The sequence below is a fragment of the Canis aureus genome, chromosome 17 (genome assembly GCF_053574225.1).
Source record: "Canis aureus isolate CA01 chromosome 17, VMU_Caureus_v.1.0, whole genome shotgun sequence".
Lineage (NCBI taxonomy): Eukaryota > Metazoa > Chordata > Mammalia > Carnivora > Canidae > Canis > Canis aureus.
The window spans coordinates 13,734,058-13,753,886 of record NC_135627.1 but is presented as its reverse complement, the minus strand read 5'-3'; the positions used below and the strand labels follow the sequence as shown (position 1 = coordinate 13,753,886).

Below are 19,829 nucleotides of genomic sequence, written 5' to 3'. Positions count from 1 at the left end.
GCCTCCATCAGTCTTTTATTCAAAATACCTTAGAAGCATGTCCTTTCTAATCTGTCAATTTCCACTCTTGCCTTATCCCAGTGTATTCTGCATACAGCAACCAGAGGAATATTTGTAACCCACGAATGCATCATATCACTCTCTTACTTAAAACCCATTAGTACTCACCCATTACATTAGAGACAAAGCCTAAACATGTAACCATGACTATGATCTAGAATGTTGTCTGTGGTCTGGTCCCCATCAGCTCACCAAATCATCATGGGCTACTCTTTCTGTATTCGCTGAAACCATACAGAACTTTCAGTTCTGTGAACACACAAAGCTCTTGCTTGCCTCATGGCCTTGGCCCTTGCTGGAAGTATCCTGCTGCTCTTCACATGTTAACTTCCTCTTATCCAGAAGGACTCCAAATCCATCCCCTGTGACCCACCACCAATCTCCATCACTACCAGTGAGGCCTTTTCATTTCTGCTTATCCATAAAAATACATAAAAATAAATTGTAATTTTATTTGTTTGTTCTTTCCATTTGGGTTTAAGTTCAATAAATGTGCACACAGAGTCCTGGTATACTGTCTGGACCAAAAAATACTTACTGAGTGAATAAAAACTCAAATTCACTATATTTTAAAAGTCTCCTTCAGTTTTTCCTCCTGGAAGTTTTTCTTTTCCCAATTCCTAACAGGATATAACAGTAATTCTTCTTTTCTTTCCTTCCTTGCCCACTGCATGCTTCCTCTCTCAACACACAACCTTCATATCTATACTCAAGATAAAGAAATCGGTGGTTAGAACTAATAAATGAGTTTAGTAATATTGCAGAATACAAAAATCAAGACACAGAAATCTGTCATCTTTTTATACACTAATAATGAATTATGAGAAAGAAAAATAAAAAAATCCCATTTATAACTGCATCAAAAAGAATAAAATACCTAGGAATAAATTTAACCAAGGAGGTAAAAGATCTATACACTGAAAATTATAGGATATTGATGAAAAAATTGAAGAAGACAGAAATAAGTGGAAAGATATTCCATGCTCATGGATTGGAAGAATAAATATTGTAAAAACAGCCATGCTACCCAACATGATCTGCAGATTCAAAGAATCCCTATCAAAATTCCTCCGGAATTTTTCACAGAACTAGAATAAATAATCCTAAAATTTGTGTAGAACCACAAAAGACCCTGAATAGCCAATGAAATCTTGAGAAAGAACAAAGCTGAAGGCATCATGCTGTCTGATTTCAAACTATAGTACAAAGTTTGTAGTAATCAAAACTGTACAGTATTGGCATAAAAACAGACACATAGATCAATATAACAGAACAGAGAGTCCAGAAACAAACTCATTCATATATAGTCAATTAATTTACAATAAAAGAGCCAAGAATATCCCATGGGAAAAGTCTCTTCAATAAATAGTACAGGGAAAACTGGACAACTACAGGCAAAAGAAGGAAACTGGACCATTCTCTTTGCCATGGACAAAAATTAACTCAAAATGATTAAAGACTTGAGTGGAAGATCTGAACCCATTAAATTCCTTTCCTAAAAGAGAACATAGGTGGTGACATCAATCTTGGCAATGATTTTTGGGATTTGATAACAAAAGCAAAGGCGACAAAAGCAAAAATCAACAAGTGGGATTGCTTCAAACAAGCTTCTGCTCAGCAAAAGAAACCATTGGCAAAATGAAAAGGCAACCTATGGAATAGGAGAAAATATTTGCAAATCAAATATCTGATAAGGGGTTAATCCGAAATACATTAAGAACTCATACAACAGAATAGCAAAAAATGGGGAGAAGATCTGAATAGACATTTTTCCAAAGAGGACATATAGATGGCCAACAAGAATGAGAAAACCTGCTCAACAGCACTCATCTTCAGGAAAATGAAAATAAAGATCACTAGAAGATATCACTTCACATTGGGGCACCTGGGTGGCTCAATTGAGTTAAACATCGGGTCTTGGTTTTAGCTCAGGTCATGATGTCAGGGCCATGATGTCAGGGTCTTGAGATTGAGCCCCATATTGGACTGTGTGGTCAGTAGGGAGTCTGCTTAACGATCCTCTCCCTTTGCCCCTCCCCCCACTCATGCACGTGAGCATGCACTCATACACACACACGCACATACTCTCTCAAATAAATAAATCTTGAAAAAAAATATAGCACCTCACATTTGTTAGAATGGTGTTATCAAAAAGACAAAAGATGGGCATCCCCCATGGGTCAGCGGTTTAGCACTGCCTTCAGCCCAGGGCCTGATCCTGGAGACCCGGGATCGAGTCCTGCATCGGGCTCCCTGCATGGAGCCTGCTTCTCCTTCTGCCTGTGTCTCTGCCTCTCTCTCTCTCTCTGTGTGTCTCTCATGAATAAATAAATAGAATCTTAAAAAAAAAAAAGACAAGAGATAACAAGCGTGACCAGGATATGGAGAAAAGGAAATCCATTGCATTGGGAATGTACATTGGTACAGCCACTGTGGAAAACAATGTGGAGGTTTCTCAAAAAATTAAAAATAGAACTACCATATGACCCATCACTTCCACTTCTTGATATTTATCCAAAGAAAATGAAACACTAACTTGAAAAGATACCTGCAACCCTTTGCAGCATTATTTACAATAGCCAAGATATGGAAACTACCCAAGTGTCTGTCTATGGAGGAATGGTTAAAGAAGATGTGGTATACATACAATGAAATATTTTTCAGCCATTAAAAAGAGTGAAATCTTGCCATTTTCACCAATGTGAATGGACCACAGAGGCATCATATTATGTTAAGTGAAGTAAGTCAGACAAAAAAATATAGTATATGATCTCACTTATATAGAGAATCTAAAAAACAAAAACCAAGCTCATAGATACAGATAGAAAGATTGGTCGTTGCCAGAGGCAGGGGAAGGGAGTTGGCAAAACGAATAAAGGGGTCATAAGATACAATCTTCCAGTTATTCAAAAAAAAAAAAAAGTAATTCATGGGATGGTAATACTCAGCATGGGTACTACAGTTAAGAATATAGTATTGCAGAGTTGAAAGTTGCTAAGACAGTAAATCTTAATGTTCTTATCATTAGAAGGCTAATTCTGTACTTGCAGGTGGTGATAGATGTTAGCGACTTACGGTGGTTGGTGATCATTTCACAATATATACAAATACTGATCATTACATCGTACATCTGAAACTAATATAACGTTGCATGACAGTTGGGCATCAACTAGAAAAAAAGAGAGAGAATGAAGTGTGTGTGTGTTTGTTGGGGGGTAGCCTTGAGTTGGATAGAGATTTAAGAGCCTATGCAACCCAGTCCTCAGGGACAACGTCTTGCATTGAGCATTCTGCCTTCCAGAGATGCTTCTGGAAGTAAAGAGAGGGGGCTTAGGGGATGCCATGTTTTAAGCCTTTCAGTTTGAGTGCCAAATACCTACCCTTTGAAGTCAAAGCTTTCTAAATGTATGAACTCTCATGCTCCTGGTTTAAAAAGTCAACAAGACTAAATTTTAGGACCATAAAATACCTCAGGCCACTTAATCATTACTGTTCAGCACTGATCCTTCCTTGCTGCTACAAAATATCAAAGAACGCCTACTGAATCTGCGTACGTGCGTGTGTGTATGTGTGTGTTTATGAGGAAGAGAGAGACAGAGACAGAGACAGAGCCAGAGAGGTCTAGGTCTTTGGACCTAGATTTACGGGTATCACGCACAGAGAAAGAACCCTGACGTACGAGAAGCTGAAGAGAGAAACACAGGAACGTGTAACCAAGTACAGAGATTAGAAATAGCAAGGCCAGCATTTCGGAAGCTGTTTTCATCCAGGAAACGCTGTGGCTCTGGTCCTCTGGCCTCCCGGGCTGCAGCTAGTTCTGAGAGATGGCAAGGACCCAGTGGATCCCATCGCAGACAGCCTGGCAGGAGCCCTGGTGCAGAAACCATGCGGCCGACTCTCCATGCGGCCTGCTGAGCCAGGACCGGAATCACTCAGAGGGCTGCTCTTTTCTCGTAGCTGCGGCTGAGAACTGAATTCAGACACAAGGACATGGTGTCGGTCTGGACTCCACCTGGGGAGTTTAACTTGAATCCGGGATCTGAGACCTACTTTTCAAGGGGCAGCCGCACTCAGCGCTCCACACCACTGTTGGGAGCAGCCTTGCACCTGCCATCTGGGGAAGGCCCTGGCTGATGGTGGGACACAGCATCCCGCCAGTGCTCTGGCTTCACGCTCAAAGACGTCAGGGCAGCTGGAGGTTTTGTCTCTCTTCTGTTTTAAGAAATTACCAAAAATATCTAGGGAGTACAGAGGAATGGAAATAGCCCCAGACTGGGAGTCAGGAGTCCTGGGTGCTTTGCCCTGACTCTGTCTCAGCAGCACTGACCTTGCGTAATCCATTTGGTCTCTACTCTAAATTGCTTTCTCCTGTAAGTTCTCACAGCCACCCTTGCCCTTCATGGATATTGAGAAGGGTACAGAAGACAATGCATATGAGAATGGTTTGAACACAGTGAACCCTTCGGAGGCGTAAGGTATTACTGTCAACAGTGATAATAATAGAGTGCCCATCTCTGAAGATGACCGTAACTGTGCTGTTAACTTATCACCTTCAGTAAAAAACATCTGTATTAAAAAAAAGAGAGAAAGTATCTAATTGAATCTATCTTCATAAGACCCATAAACTTTTAACTTCAGCTACACATGAAAGTATGCATTTTCCCAGCTCGTATTTCAAAAAGGAGAAGCTAAAAAGGAAAGGAAAGCATTTACTATCATTTAATAAAAGTTTATATTTCTACTATTACATTACTATGCTGATTATATTCCTGTTATAGAATCAGTGGGCCATTTGGAGGAAAAACTTGACTAATGCTCACTTTTATGCTACCAATGATAGGTGCTATTTGCTGAGTTCTGACCATGGGAAGTGAGGTAGAAGTAACACCTGGTTTGGCCCAACTCTTTCAGCCAGAGAGGTTAACTTATCACTGCCTAGGCTAAAAGTTAACCAGCAGAGCTCTGGATTTGAATTCAGATCGCTCTCAGTCTAAAATCTGTGGTCTTATTTTTAAATAATACTCTCTCCGAGCCGTGTTAGGGTTATTGTTAGTAAAACAAACTGCAACATTCATTTTAGATCATTAAATTAGATGAACAAGTAACTTTCATTTTGGAAAGCACGATCTTCCTAATTGTAATAGATTTGTTGATATGTGAAAAGGTTTCAGGAAATGAGTTTTGAGGTTCTGACATCCCATTGATGGTCAAGGTACAAGCTGTATTTATGTCACCACACTGACCCTGGCTTCAAATGATCCACAGGAGGGAGGGTTGGGAATATCCTGCTACAGGAAGTCAAAACTGGGGGTGTGGGGGAGGGTTCTTTTCTCTCAATGTTTACTTTGATAATTGGTCTCTGGGTTAAATTACACATTTAGTACAAAGAAGCTTTAATACTTATTTTCACTCTTCATCTATGACAGTGGTCCCCAAACTGGGCCACACATCAAATCATGTAGTAAATTTTTTTCAGTGCAAATTTCAAGGCCCTTATTTAGACCTGTTGAGTCTGGCCATATCTCTATTTAAGAAATTCCCCACAGGCATTTCTGATATAGCTAGGTTTTTGAATCACTATTGTGATTTATGACCTTTTGGGGTTGATTTTTTTTTAATTTGACATTATATAGTCATACCATTTAAATCACTTGGCTTTTGTTCAATAGCACTAACTTATAAAAGCTATAGTTCCTGAAAACTACACCTTTCTGTAATTATGGCTCAAATGGGTTGAAAATGGAAAACATACACGTATAAAATTTTGGAGAAGAAAAATCCTAATTTTCATCTATTTCCCATGTTGAGACCTCATGTTGCAACTCTGTCCCAAAGTGAATTTTATGTCTGAGCCATAAAGATCTAAGATCCTCTCGTGGGAGGGCTACAGCAGCACTCGCAGACCATTAGAATCACCTCTTGCAGCCCCCAGCGATTTCAGTAAAGACTTCCAGACTCTCTGAGCACTCCCAGCACAGACTATCAATATTTCACTGTTTTCTAACATGAGCGTTCATAAGAGATGTTTTTCCGTTATTGCTGTCAACAAAAAATTTGTTTAATAAACATAGATTGTTATTTATCCCATATGTTCAACAACTCATTCAGAGCCATAAATAGAAAACAAGAATGTTACTCACAATGTATAAATAGAGCAATAGTGTGATATGGCCAATAGCATGGTTCGGTATTAGAAAATTGCATTGACGTGTGATGGCAAATATCTGCAACCTGCCCTAAAAAATAAAGAAATTAAAAATCACCTAATAACTTAAAAAATAGACCAACCAACAAAAACTGTTTGGATACAGTTCAGTGTAAAATTTATTCTAAGAAAAATCTTTAGCATCTTAAATTTATTTATTTATTTTTGCATCTTAAATTTTTAACGTTGGTCCTAGAAAAGTGAGGCAGAGTTTATTATTCTCTTATATTCTTTCCTGAGAGGCATATTTTTAGGTGAGGTTTTTAAAAATAATCATCCCATCAAGCCCCTTGTACATTTCTTCTTATCCACGGACAAGGAGTGTAGCAATAGAGAAGTTTAAGTAAGGTACAGTATGCCGTTATCACTGCTGCATTGATTTTGACCTAGAAAACCAAAGCAACTTTTAGTGACCAGTTGAAAAATTGGCCAATTGAAAAGTTTATGCTCTTCCATCTAACCTCTTAGGAAGGGGTTGGATCTAGACATGGTTGTGCTGGACATGAAATAGCAGGTCTCTATGAACATTGCCTATGAACATGGGCACATGCATGCTCATAACAGACTATGAGAATGGAACATGCTGGGGAGTCTGAGCAAATATAGGCCCAAATAATCCCTGCTTTCTGAGAACATACAAACTCGATCAACTGGAAAATCAGACGCTTTTCAAGATTTTTCTTTATTCATCTCCTTTTTGAGATCCATGGAGGAGAAATCCAAGATGATGAGTCAGTATTCCATAGGTTTTACTCTCTTACTAACATTCAGTGTTTGGAATGATGAGCAATTACATTGACAATTATTATCTTCTTTTCTTGAGAACACCTTCATCGAAATAAAAGTCTCACCTGCTTGCTGTAATCAGGTTTCTATGACATTCTCACATGGTTTTGGGTATGGGTTTAGGAAGAGATGATCTATATGGATTTCATTTTTATTAAGCAAAACAAAACAGGGAAATTTAATGAACTTTCACAGATAGTGATTTATGCAACTGACACAAAGAATCTTATCAATGATGAGTGGGTTTTGCTCAAATGACACTTGCTGGTGATTTTTTTAAAGTTTTATTCTAAAGAAATCTTTGTCCTGTGTTGTTTTCCCTTAACAGCCCACTTTTCCTGTAGGTCCCGCCATAGGGACAAATACGGCGATTAGCTTTGCTCCTTACTTAGCACCTGTCACCCCTGGAGTTGGGTTAGTCCCAACGGAAATTCTACCCACCACACCTGTTCTTGTTCCCGGAAGTCCACCCGTCACTGTCCCGGGCTCAACTGCAACTCAGAAACTTCTCAGGACTGACAAACTGGAGGTACTTCAATTATATTTGTGGTTTGAGATGCATTTGCGGTAGAAGTGTAATTATTTGTAAGTGAGCACTTGTAAGATATTAATTCAGTCTTGCAAAACAGCCATGCACACACACGCACACACACATACACTTCACCTAAAAGCCATGCATTTGTAATTCTATGGTTTCAATTTAAGGCAAAGTATAAAGGAAATTAGTCTGTAGGAAAAAAATTAGCTTAGTACAAACAAAATTCACCCGGGGGAATGTGTGTTCAGGGGCAAAATATTTAACAACCAGTAGAACTACGAATCAGTCATGGCTCCTGAAGTCCTTCCACTGTGCTCGGCGTTAACCTTTGATGGATCTTGGAAAGGTCTGAGAATGAACAAGTGAGAAGTCCAGCAGTCAGGGCAATGGGGGACACTTCGGGACAGGGGTAGGAGTTAAGTAGAACTGACTATTGACCACTTGGTAGGATTATATTTCAATATTTTAAGAACTAGAATGGTTATGTTGGTATGTTCCAGAATATCAGCCCTGATAGTATTGTTGACAAACAGGGGAACTGGAAGCTGGGCAAATTATTTATCAGTGACCATATTTTATTTAACTTAAGTTCAAGTGTTCTATAAAAGTCAAGAAAACACACTCATATATTTACAGAACATAATTCATAAGTCATGAGTCAAGCCAACCCTGACGGGGTAACGTTTCTCTTTAATCAGAATTAAAGGATTTATCTTAACTACTATATCCTGTGATATTTAATAGAGCATTTTATACAGGTGTGTAAAGATTCTGATAGCTTTTTCAATGATCTCCTTTAATTCCATTACCCATTAAAGTTGTTAGGTGATGTATGTATGGTCAGGATGTACACTGTGCTTTATGTTGGATCATTGGAGAATATCCTTTCAATGTGCATTTGTTTAAATATTTACCCAATAAAAAATTTATAAAAATGTTTACCTGATAAATATTGAAGGCAATAAAATGTTGCTACCTAATATCAGCTTCAATCTGGAGTATATGGATCCCAAAATGAGACGACTATAGAATCTAACAGTTAAAGCCTAACAGCCTGCCCATGTGAATGTAGAACAGACCTTTTCTGGTCAGGGGAAAGTGTTTGGGGCTCCACCTGCTGGACCCGTGGAGCTTTAGTGTTCAGTTTTTGAGTGTCTGGTTTAGAAAACAAATTAAATCAAGCTGAGTTGGGAACAAATCGTCCTCCCCAACAGGACTAGTAGATATTGAAAAATAATTTACAGAGACTTCAGCAGGGCAGCTTCCAGTTCATTTCAAACCAGGAATGAAGTCGGCAGCACACAGAGACCCTTGGTAAATGCTTGATGGCTGGTCTGCACCTCTGATGTAGTCTCAGACCAGAGGATTCCATTTAGAGAGGAAGGCTTACTCAGAATTGTTGGGAACGTCTGAGTAATTTTTATTTTGTACATTTTACAAACTAAAGATGGAATACTGGCTTATATCCAAAAACAGGAGGAAACAACGAGCAATTTTGTGACTTATCTGTTTATCCTTCAAACAAACCCTCTTGGCCACTGGTCAGTGAAACTATTTTGCAAGCTCCTTTGGCTTTCACAAGCCTTGACTGTCACTTCAGTGACCGTTCATAGAACATCACTGATGGTTGGGATGCCCAGCACCACTTAAATATATTGACTTTGGAATTAGAGCTTCAAAGGAAAATAACTTACAATTTTACTAGTAATTCTGCCCTGCTAATGATATAAGTATTATATCTATATATTATTCATGTCATCTTATGTTATTGATATTCAGGGCAGAATTAAGAATACTCTTTAAATTTTCTTTATATAGTAAACTTTTGATCCACCAGAATTCTTAGAGGATGGAGCATTCTAGTTACTCCAGACCTAAGGATAACTGAGGACTAAAAAAGCAACGGCAACACATCGGCACTTCAAACTCTATTTCCACTTCCCTCCACTTATTTCTATCTCTTCCCATATTTCTCTCCTTTTTATCTTTCTGTCTGTGCTGTCATAAGTAATAATATAGTGACCCGAAATGCAAGTTCCAATGCCTTAGATGTAGTAGTTCTGACTTAACATACTAAGCATAAGTTATCTTTGTGGAATGAGGGGTCCTAGGGGAAAACAGGAGTGTTCAGATTCACCCCACCCACTTCCCATCCTCCAACGAGGAGGAACAAGTTTATTTCCCCCAATTCTTTCTGGAGTTGTACAGCTTGGCCCTGGGGGCTTGAACTGTGATGATACCATCCCTCCGTGCAAAACAAACGAACAAACAAAAACAAAAAAACAAAACTTAGGGCATCCCAGAGTTGTCAGGGGAGGAGACAATCTGGATTTGCATTTAGGTGTCCAAATTATATACTCGCATATAGGTTCATATACACATAGATCGTGTCCTCATTGTTGTATCTGAAACAGGTACAGAGATATGCACACCAGCCACAGATAAAGGGAGGCTTTGTTGATTTTCATGTCAGCTCGACTGCAGACTTTGACTTAGTCTTCTCAACACAGAGTCTCACTCCAGAAAAGAGGGCGCAGCAAAACTCACATTAGCCTGCCAGGGATTCTGGTTGAGTTCTGGACAATATCACATCTTTATGGAAAGGGCCCAAAAGCCACCACGACAAGAAAGGAAAAGCACTTACTCCTTTCTGTGCTTTTGTGTTAGCATAAAAGGCTGCGCCTGCGGAGGCAGCTGCAGGCGCCCATCAGGCTTTCTCGTGCATCGTCCGCTCTTCTTCTCCCCCGTGTCCTAGGTATGCAGGGAGTTCCAGCGAGGAAACTGTGCCCGGGGGGAGACCGACTGCCGCTTTGCACACCCCGCAGACAGCACCATGATCGACACAAACGACAACACCGTAACCGTTTGTATGGATTACATAAAGGGGCGTTGCATGAGGGAGAAATGCAAATATTTTCACCCTCCTGCACACTTGCAGGCCAAAATCAAAGCTGCGCAGCACCAAGCCAACCAAGCGGCGGTGGCCGCCCAGGCAGCCGCGGCCGCGGCCACAGTCATGGTAAGTGGGGCGCGCCCGCCGCGCACCTTCCTCCGCCCGGGCCCGGGGAGCCGCGGGCGCCCCGCGGGATTCAGACGCTGCCCCAGCAGGCGGGAACTAGGGAAGGCTGCCATTCCTGCTGCTCCGCTGCCTAAGTTCTGTTGTCGTTCGCCCCGTTTCGTTTGGTTCGGTTTGGTTCCCCCCCCTCCTTCCCTTCTGCAGCACAATAGGTAAATCCCTGAGGCGCAGGGACACCCCGCCCCCCGCCCCTCGCCCCTGCCGGGAGCCCGGCCGCGGGCCGCTCCTCCTCCTCCTCCTCCTCCTCCTCCTCCTCCGCCTCCTCCGCCTCCTCCGCCTCCTCCTCCGAGCTGTCCACCGGGAGCCCGGCGCCCCCGCGCCCAGGCCGGGGGAATAAATGCAGCCGAGCCCTGCTGCTGAGAGCCCGGGGCAGGGGCGCCTCGGGGCGCAGCCCCCAAGCTCAGAGGCTGGCGACAGGGACCCGTCCCTCCCCACCCCTGCTCCTCCCACTCTCCTTCCAACTTTCTCCCTCTAAATGAACTTGTGTGCAGAACATCAAGCCATGAAACGGATGAAAGCGGAGCTGTCCTGACCGGTGCCTTAAACCGGGGAGGGGGGGGGGGGCTGTAACCCAGCCTGGAGTCCCTGAGTCACTGCAGTGTCGCTTAGAGACCACCTGCCGCCGCCTGCCCCTACTCCTCTTCCCGCTCTTGCTCCTCCTCCCCCTCCTCTCCTCCTCTATCCTCCTGCTGCTCCTCCTCCTCTTGCTCCTCTCCCTCCTCTTCTTCCTTATCCCTGGGGAGCCTGTTTCCAGCTCCAGACTCTCAGGCCCCCCACCCCAGACCTTGGCGATCAGAATTCTGATTTTAAAATATCCTCAGGTGTTATGTATGCACATTAACAGTCCGCAAGCACCTGCCTACAACCCTGGTTTCTCAAACTTGGCTGTATTTTGGAATTACCTGAAGGGTCTCAAAAGGTTCCAACGTCAGCCCCCTTCCTCCAAAATTTCTTATTTAATTGGTCTGGGTGTGGCCGGGGCAGTGACCTTTTTTTGGAAGCTCTCCTGGGATTCCCACGTGCAGCACAGTTTGAGAACCATCACACTAGGTAGTAGAAATTGCTAATTAATTTGCTTTAACATGAGATCTCTGGCTTATCAGGAACCTGTTATAATATATAGTAGACACTGTGCATTCATCCATTCATTCGTTTACTGATTCATTCAAAACATGTAATGAGACCTGCCATGCATCAGGCACACTTGCTAGATGGTATACAGAAACTAAGCAGGTTTTCTTGCCCTAACTGCTGTGTTGATCGTTAGGTATGGAGCACACATTTTTGCCATTGCACTGGCATGGAAACCCAGGTACCCAGATACCCATCATACCTGGGTACCAAGGATATCCCGCAAGGCTAGTCCGGATTCTGGCTACAAGAGACAAAAACCCAACGGAAATGGTTTATATTAAAAATTTGGACTTCGTGTGGTGCCCTCCAAAGGGAAAAGAAGTCCAAAAGATGGTAGGGGTGTCCGGATTCAGAAACTGAAAAACCAGTAGGGTTCTCTTGTTTTTCTCTTTTCTGCTTCTCTTGGCATATCAGCTCTATCTTCTAAGACTAGGTTCTCCAATGCAACATTGACCACGAATCTGAACATCTTTGGATACACATTCTTATGTCTTTTGACAAGAGAGAAAACAGCATCTTCTACATTGGTTCTAATTCTACAAGAAACAAACAAACTAAATAATTAAAGGTCATTCTGGTGGCTCTCCTCATGGTTAGAATAACAGCACGCTATGATTGGCTCAGCCTAGGTCACAATAGCCATCTCTGGCCACAGGGGTATGAGATGAGGTCCTGGGAGTATGAAAAAAATTAGCCCCTACACCTCAAATACCTGTTGACACAACAAACCACTGGTACTAATCGTGACCTGGGACCTGAGCCCTGAATTTATCTGAGCTTTGATTGTATCTGCCTGTTTATGAGAAGTGCCAACTCTAACATCCATGATCAATATGTACCTCAGTCATCGAAGGAACAATGCACATGGTATATGTCCATGGTGGGTGACCTGGGTTGATAGGGATAAGAGAAAAAATGGCCACTGACACAAACACCTCATTCCTTAAGAGGAATTTTAAAATCAAGACTGTGGGGGCACTTACTGGCTCAGATGGTTCAGCATCTGCCTTTGGCTCAGGTCATGATCCAGGAGTTCTGGGACCCAGCCCCTCATTGGGCTCCCTGCTCAGCAGGAGTGTGCTTCTCCCTCTCACTCTGTGCACACACTCACTCTATCTCCCTCTCTCTCAAATAAGTAAATGAAATCTTTAAAAACAATAAAAATAAATCAAATCAAGACTGTACTCCTCTGTATGCCCTGCTGCGTGCCCTTCTGCTCATTTTCACATCATACCCATCAAGATGCGTAGAGGTTATTACCGTGGATGTCAGTATATTTAGTTACCATAGTTCCCTGGATTGTTATACTGTGCCCAAATTTGGAGTTCTGATATTTCAGGGAATCTTGCAACATCGTCAAAGACAACCCAAAGGAATACAGTTTCAGAACAAAAGCCAGCTTCTTTCTGACAATGACATGAAAATTATTGAATCTGTCATGTCTTTTTAGTTGAAGTGAGAGGCTTATTTGAACCAGCCTAGATGCAGTTGGATAAAGTCAAAGTATTCTTACTCTAGTGGCAAGATTACTCAGTACACTGAAAAAAAAAAAAACCTCTTATTTTATTTCCTTACTTAAAAGAACAAATGGGAGTGATGGTTGCAGTCAGAAGATATCAGTATTCCATTCACCTGGGTTCCATATCCCAACACAAAGAATTTCTGTAGTGCAATTTGTATTATTGTCCAGGGATTTCCTCTTCTTTTGACTAATTGGACCCTGAAAATGCACTTAAAGCTTTGATTCCAGAAAAGGAGACATTTATTTCTTTTAGAGCCTGATTCTTTTACAATACATCTTAAAATGTGAGCATCATCCTCACCAGATTTTTTTTAATGTGAAAATAAGCCAGACAGAGCTTCTCTTTGGTAATTTTCACACAAAGGGTATCTGATCTTCAAGCGAGCAATCTTTCTTTACACACTACAAAATGGGGCTACACAGGAGATTCCTGTTTTGTAAAAGGAAACAGGACCAGCTGCCATCAGCTTGATAAGTTTCAGTTGTCCAAGAAAAAACATAAAGGAACTTTGAATTCCATCCTATTTGTCCACGTCCCTTTATTCCAGATTAAAATGGCAGCTCTGATTATTGTCCAGTTTTTCTGACTTCTCAGATTTTTGGTCCTTGCCTGTAATGCCTGGCATGGGCACTTGGTTTGCACGCCTTGACTTGCAGTTGGATTGTTCTTTGATCCAGAGAAAAGAAAACCTGGCCGGATGTACACAAACCTGCAGGTGGGCCCAGAGAGTGCAGAGGATCCAAAATGTTGGTGAGGCCAGCAAGAATGGATGCCAAGTGTCCAACATAGAGTAAACGCTCAACTAAAGAGAACCTCTTTCTCTGCTTAGATGCCTAAGGAAACTCCCAAGACCCACCAGGCCCCGTGATCTCTAAGGTCTAGTCTGGGCCTGAAGACCTTTCAATGTAGCTAAACATATGTCGGCAATTGTATCCTCTAAAACAAAATATCTGTATACTACGAGTTCATACTATAATATGATTATTAATCCACACAGATTTTCAAAAAAATACATTCTACACATGTGCCTCAAAGCATGAGGTGAGCAAGATACTTATAGGTATGCTCAACCCTCCAAAACCTTAGCGTTTCCTTGAAAAGACATGACAGTTGTATCTAGTAAAGATAACCCACAGTATGCAGTGGGGGAAAAAGGAGTTGCTCTTGCCGTCCAGCATATTTGAGAGCTCTCAGTTTCTTCAGTTCCTAGATTATTCTAATTTCTATGGATGCTAAGTTTCATCAGTCTAAGATCAGAAAAAAAAAAAAGAATATTAACCTTCCAGGTGATGATGATCCTAGGGAGAAATATTTAATATTTCCTTTTCTACTTGGAGAGTTCATTAAATGTTGCTTTGTTAAATTGAAATTTTGTTCATAAGGACCAGCCTTTGGAGACATAATCACTCTTCCAGTTAGCGCAGCAGACAAAATCAACCCAACAGTAGATTTGCTCTGGAACAGTAGATTTGCTCTGGAACTCCCAAAGACTGGAAGGGTGACGAGAACTGAGTCCAGAAGGTTGAGGCCAAAATGATTCTGGGTTTGTGTTCTCCGTGTACTCTGGGAGAACAGGCTACGCAGTCTTACATAGTTGGCACAGATTAAACTTAAAGAAATGCATTAATTTTGCAATCTAAAAACTCTACGGCAACCAAAGATTTTAAAGTAACGTGGTGTCATGGAAGTTACATAATGGGGGACTTCTATCTATCTGAAGGAAGAATATTCAGCACAAAGAAGCTTTCTTGTTGTGGAACTCTCTGGGTTTTAAAAATGTTGGAGTTCTACTTTCAGAACACTGATTTTGTATTATTTGATGGCCTCTATCAAGACTGCCTTCCAAAACATTGCGCTCCTGGTCATTCTAAATCTCTTCTCTGCCTTTAATCCTTTCCCTACCTACTTTATTTCTACCCAACCCCCCCCATCTTTACTTGACCACCTGTCATCTCTATACCTTTGATCCTGAATCATCAAATGATGATGAAAAGCCCTTTATTTGCAAAGGAAAATATCTTAATTTTTTCCCATTTTGAGAGTTTAGTACTTAGCCCGTTTTATTTCAAATGCCGTAGTTCTATCAGAACTTTAGAATATCACATTTTGTATTGATTATACAAACCTTGGGGATTTACCTATTGTGCTACACATAGAAAAGGGGTATTTCATTTTTTATTTGCATTGGAGTTATTCCTTTGTTTTGTTTTGTTTTGTTTTGTTTTTTCACAGAATTCCATCATAGAAATTTTCCATCTTTTACAGCAATTATTAAGGATTAGGAAAATTTTCTCATTGCGGTCTAAATCAATCAATATTTGTTATTATTTCAGCTGTTTAAATAAGACTATCTGCCCCAAAGTATGGTTATAAGTTAAAAATATTATTTTACGTCTAATATTTCAAGCAGTCCTTTGCTATTTTTTATTTTTTAGCTGTTTGCTATTTTTAGCTGTTTTACTCATTCTAGGAGAGAATTCCACTTCTCATTAACTGGGTTGGTCATTGATTATAACGAAAAGTACACACAGAATTATTAAAAATATAAATTACTCTGATAGCTGAGAATACTAAATACCTTTTTAAAGGGTATTTTCTTAGCATAACCCGGTAAGTTGTTTGAGATGAATTGAATTATAATTTCAAATGTAGTGGAAAACATAGAATGGATGATAAGTTAGTCTTTAGAAACAGAACAATGGACTGAGTGTGGGAAATTTGAGAATCTTACTATTCAAATTCAAAACTTCTTAAGTTTGGAACCTGATCCCGCATTACCAGTTTCACACTAGCAGACTGAAGAGAAGAATTGAGACAATTATCCACATGATTCAGACAAAAAATTAAGATCCAAACCCAAACAGTTTTGCTTCAGTAATCTTGTGTTTGAATATTTTTTTGCCTGAATTTTTTGTCTCAGTTTGCCACTTCATTTTGTTAGGCTAGATCTTTACCAAAAAATTACTTTTTATAAAAGTCGAAGATTATATATATATGTATATATATAATTGTTTTTTTTGCCTTGGATCTTATACTTAGTGCATTCGTTATTTTACATTCGAAAACTAACTTATCAGAAGTTCTTCAGCCCTACGGCCCTTGAAAGTTCTGCATTTTTTTTCTGAAGCAATATAAAAAATGCTGATGGTGTGTATGCAAGCTGCTGTTTTAATTAACTTTCCTGAATTTCAAACATCTATATTTTACTCTCTTATATGCTTTTAACTAAGGTATAGTAGATGCATTTTTGCTTCAATACTAATTTAAGGTGTAATATTCATTTCTTTAGAGAACATTTTTGTTGTTGTGCATGCCTAGTGTTTTGTACGTTGTATATTGCATTCAGAATATTTTTTTCCTTCTCACCTATCCACAATGCAATGCCGTTCCCATGATGCACCTCTGCTTGCTGTTTACCTGTATGTTAATTCGCTTGAATCCCATTGGCCCACTGCCATCATGTGCTCGCTGCCTGTTATTAAAAGACTCAGTCGACTGCCAAAGCAATGAAGCGACCTCTCGAAGCATCTGTAGACCTGGTACTTTGACCTTTCACCTTTCGCTTTGCATGTAGCTTTTCAGAGAACCATCTGAGATTTGTATTACTTGTAAAATTGGTTGCAAACAATCATTATTATTAATGAATGGAGAAAATCCGATAAGGTGTTTAGCCATCTCATTTTCATACGTAATATGTGAAATAAATTAATCCTAACAAATTTTAATACCTTTTCCAAAAAAGTGAAGCAAATTTAAACTTCTTGCCTCGGAAAGTGCTCATTATAATTCTTATTAACCTTTAAATCCAAGAAATTGCCGTTTAGTTAACGAAGAGAATAGGTATTAATAATAACACAAACGCTTCTTTCCCCTGTTAGAATAATTTAACTCATTTTAAAAGCTGGAGCCTTTTTTTTTTTTTAAATTTTTAATTATTTATTTATTTTTGGTGTTGCTTGATAGTTTTTCTTTTCCTTAGTTGAGATGCTACCGTTTTGGGTTACAGAAATCATGCTTTCGCTCTCAATAACAAATTCTCACTCATTCGACATTGCCCGCTCTTTAAATTAAGGTGCATGGCAGAGGCATCTCCTTAGCTGTCATTTTGAAACAGAATGTTGTAGTTGACGATCTCTGTGGACACCGGAGGTGTGGTTACTTTGAGTTATACATGTCTTCTCCAATTCTTTATTATAGGCCTTTCCTCCTGGTGCTCTTCATCCTTTACCAAAGAGACAAGCACTTGAAAAAAGCAACGGTGCCAGCACGGTCTTCAATCCCAGCGTCTTGCACTACCAGCAGGCTCTAACCAGCGCACAGCTACAGCAGCACGCGGCGTTTATTCCAACAGGTATGTGCCCTGACAGTTCCAAGTCCTGTGTCCGTGTGCCCTTCGGTCATGTGCTTTCTTCTCATTCCTCTCAGCTGTTCGGTGGCATCTAGTTTGCTTGTAAAGGTACAGTCCAGACAAGCCTGAGACTCATCATTGTCCTAGCTATCGAGATGTAGTTACTTTGCTTGGAATGATAGCTAAATGACTGCTAGGATTCTAAAGCCAAATATTTTATAGTTAAGTGATAGCCGGAACCCATGAGAAGCAGAGAGATCTCAGTTAGGCCTTTTGGTTTCTTGTAGTTACACATGCCGTGTAAGACTGTTTATGTCAATGAGACCTTTTTATGTGTGACAATTGAAATTTGTCATTAACCCTGAATGACCTAAAAAGTAGCAATTCCAGTAAATACTAACCTTTTTTTTCTGTTCCTATTCAGAGCACTAAAAACAAAACAAAACAAGGCTATTCAAGTAAAGCAATCCTCCACTCATATTTTACATTCATTCTATCTCTTTTGCCATCCTTCTCAACTTCACCAAGTGCACAAATAGATAGAGCTCTTATCCTGATTTCTAAGCCAATGCCTGATAATAGTAGCTGCTAAGGTCCATTAACTGTATCATTCCACTAAGAGATGAATTCTGTTAGTCACAGAATCTTGAAGCGTAAAGGATTCTTCGTGATCTCCTCATCCAGGCAATTGTTTTACAGATGACAAAACTGAGGCCCCCTAAATGGGAGGTGACTTCCCAAGGTGGCACAGCTAATGACACAAAAACCCACTACCTAGTTTCCCTGTGACCAGCCCAACATACCATGACACGACACCACCCAGCTTCCACATGTGGAGTCACAGGGTTCTCCCTTAGAGCTTGGCAGACATAAAACACCAGATCAAAATGAAGAAACAGAAGTGTGATCCATAGCAACCATCCCCCTTTTTCTCACCCACCTCCCTGACCACAGACCTACAAACACAATATAGGAACATAGAATCACCTTAAATGGATCACGGTTTTGACTTTTTGTTCTGCATTAGAAGCAGGGATAATATCCTCAAAATAAATAAGATTTCCTAGGGTAAAAAAAAAAAAAAAAAAAAAGAACCAGAGAGTGACTTAGGCTTTCATGAGGAAATTGTCCATTTAGGGCTTAGTTTTGAGGTCAAAGTTTTCATCCCATGAGAGTGACTTGAAGGTTTATATAGATATACAACAATTTTGACAAAAAGAGCTTGTTGGTCCTAATCTACATGATTGGACTTTTCAGGCTTGTTATTTATTTAAATCCTGTAGCATATTAGGCATTAATGTAGGAGGGAGGAGAAGAAATATTTCTATGGTATTCTTTGTATAAAAGCTACACTTTGAAAAAAACTATCAACCTGTTGACAATATTAATTATAATAAAAATATAAATTATGTAAGCAAAATGGTTCTTAGTGTTTAGTTTTCATATTTCACTTCTACTCTTCTCTTAAGAAGACTTACAGACCTATAGAGTAAGTCTTTACATGAGTATTTATTGGGGCTTCCCTGCTATTATATTACAACTTCAGCTGGTGACATTTCAGTTCAGATGTAGCCCAGCAGTACTTGTACTCGTAATCCACTAGATATAACATCTTTGTAAAATTTGTAGAATAATTACTCGTAGGTAAACTTACCTCGAGGTCTTCTATGATTTCTTTAAATATTTTATAGACCTCATCGCTAGATAGTTTAGGAGAAAAAATTAGGGAGGAATGTACCAAGGGGTAAAACATAAAATGACAAGTCTGTTTCTGGAGACTGGGTAATAATTTCACTACAATTTCCTGGGAATGCTTTGAAACCCTGGAACTAAGTCGTGTGAAAGTCTGAAGGCCTCTACCTTGTATTTAACACTTCAATCCAATAATGAGTGCTCTGTTAAATCACTGAAAGAATCCTCATTTAAAAATATTTCACCTGGAAACCATTTAAAGACTTCCAAAGCAAGAATGGATAACATCCCTTCTACAATGACAGATTATTTGTTGATGAATCCATTGTATCGAGGACAGATAGGCTGTACTGGCTGCGGTGGTTGTGCACTTCTGCCCCCTGCTGGATTCTTTAAAAACTGTCCAAGTGTGTCCAGCAACCCTCAATTGTGTGGACTTTGGGAGCCCAAAAGTGGGTCCTAGCCCA

At 40.1% G+C, this 19,829-nt stretch overlaps 1 protein-coding gene across 10 annotated transcripts in view; it reads left to right on the top strand.

Annotated features, from left to right (window-relative positions):
• The window catches only part of MBNL2 (muscleblind like splicing regulator 2), a 161,613-nt gene that overhangs the window by 109,504 nt on the left and 32,280 nt on the right, over positions 1 to 19,829 (top strand). For 6 of the 10 annotated variants that reach the window (XM_077855154.1, XM_077855157.1, XM_077855151.1 and 3 more), the window contains exons 4-7: positions 7,380 to 7,580; positions 10,345 to 10,608; positions 16,808 to 16,861; positions 17,520 to 17,673. In XM_077855154.1, the coding sequence (XP_077711280.1) occupies positions 7,380 to 7,580; positions 10,345 to 10,608; positions 16,808 to 16,861; positions 17,520 to 17,673 (673 nt within the window). The remainder of the gene's footprint in view (positions 1 to 7,379; positions 7,581 to 10,344; positions 10,609 to 16,807; positions 16,862 to 17,519; positions 17,674 to 19,829) is intronic. The other 4 variants (XM_077855158.1, XM_077855156.1, XM_077855160.1 and 1 more) reach the window with 1 other exon arrangement.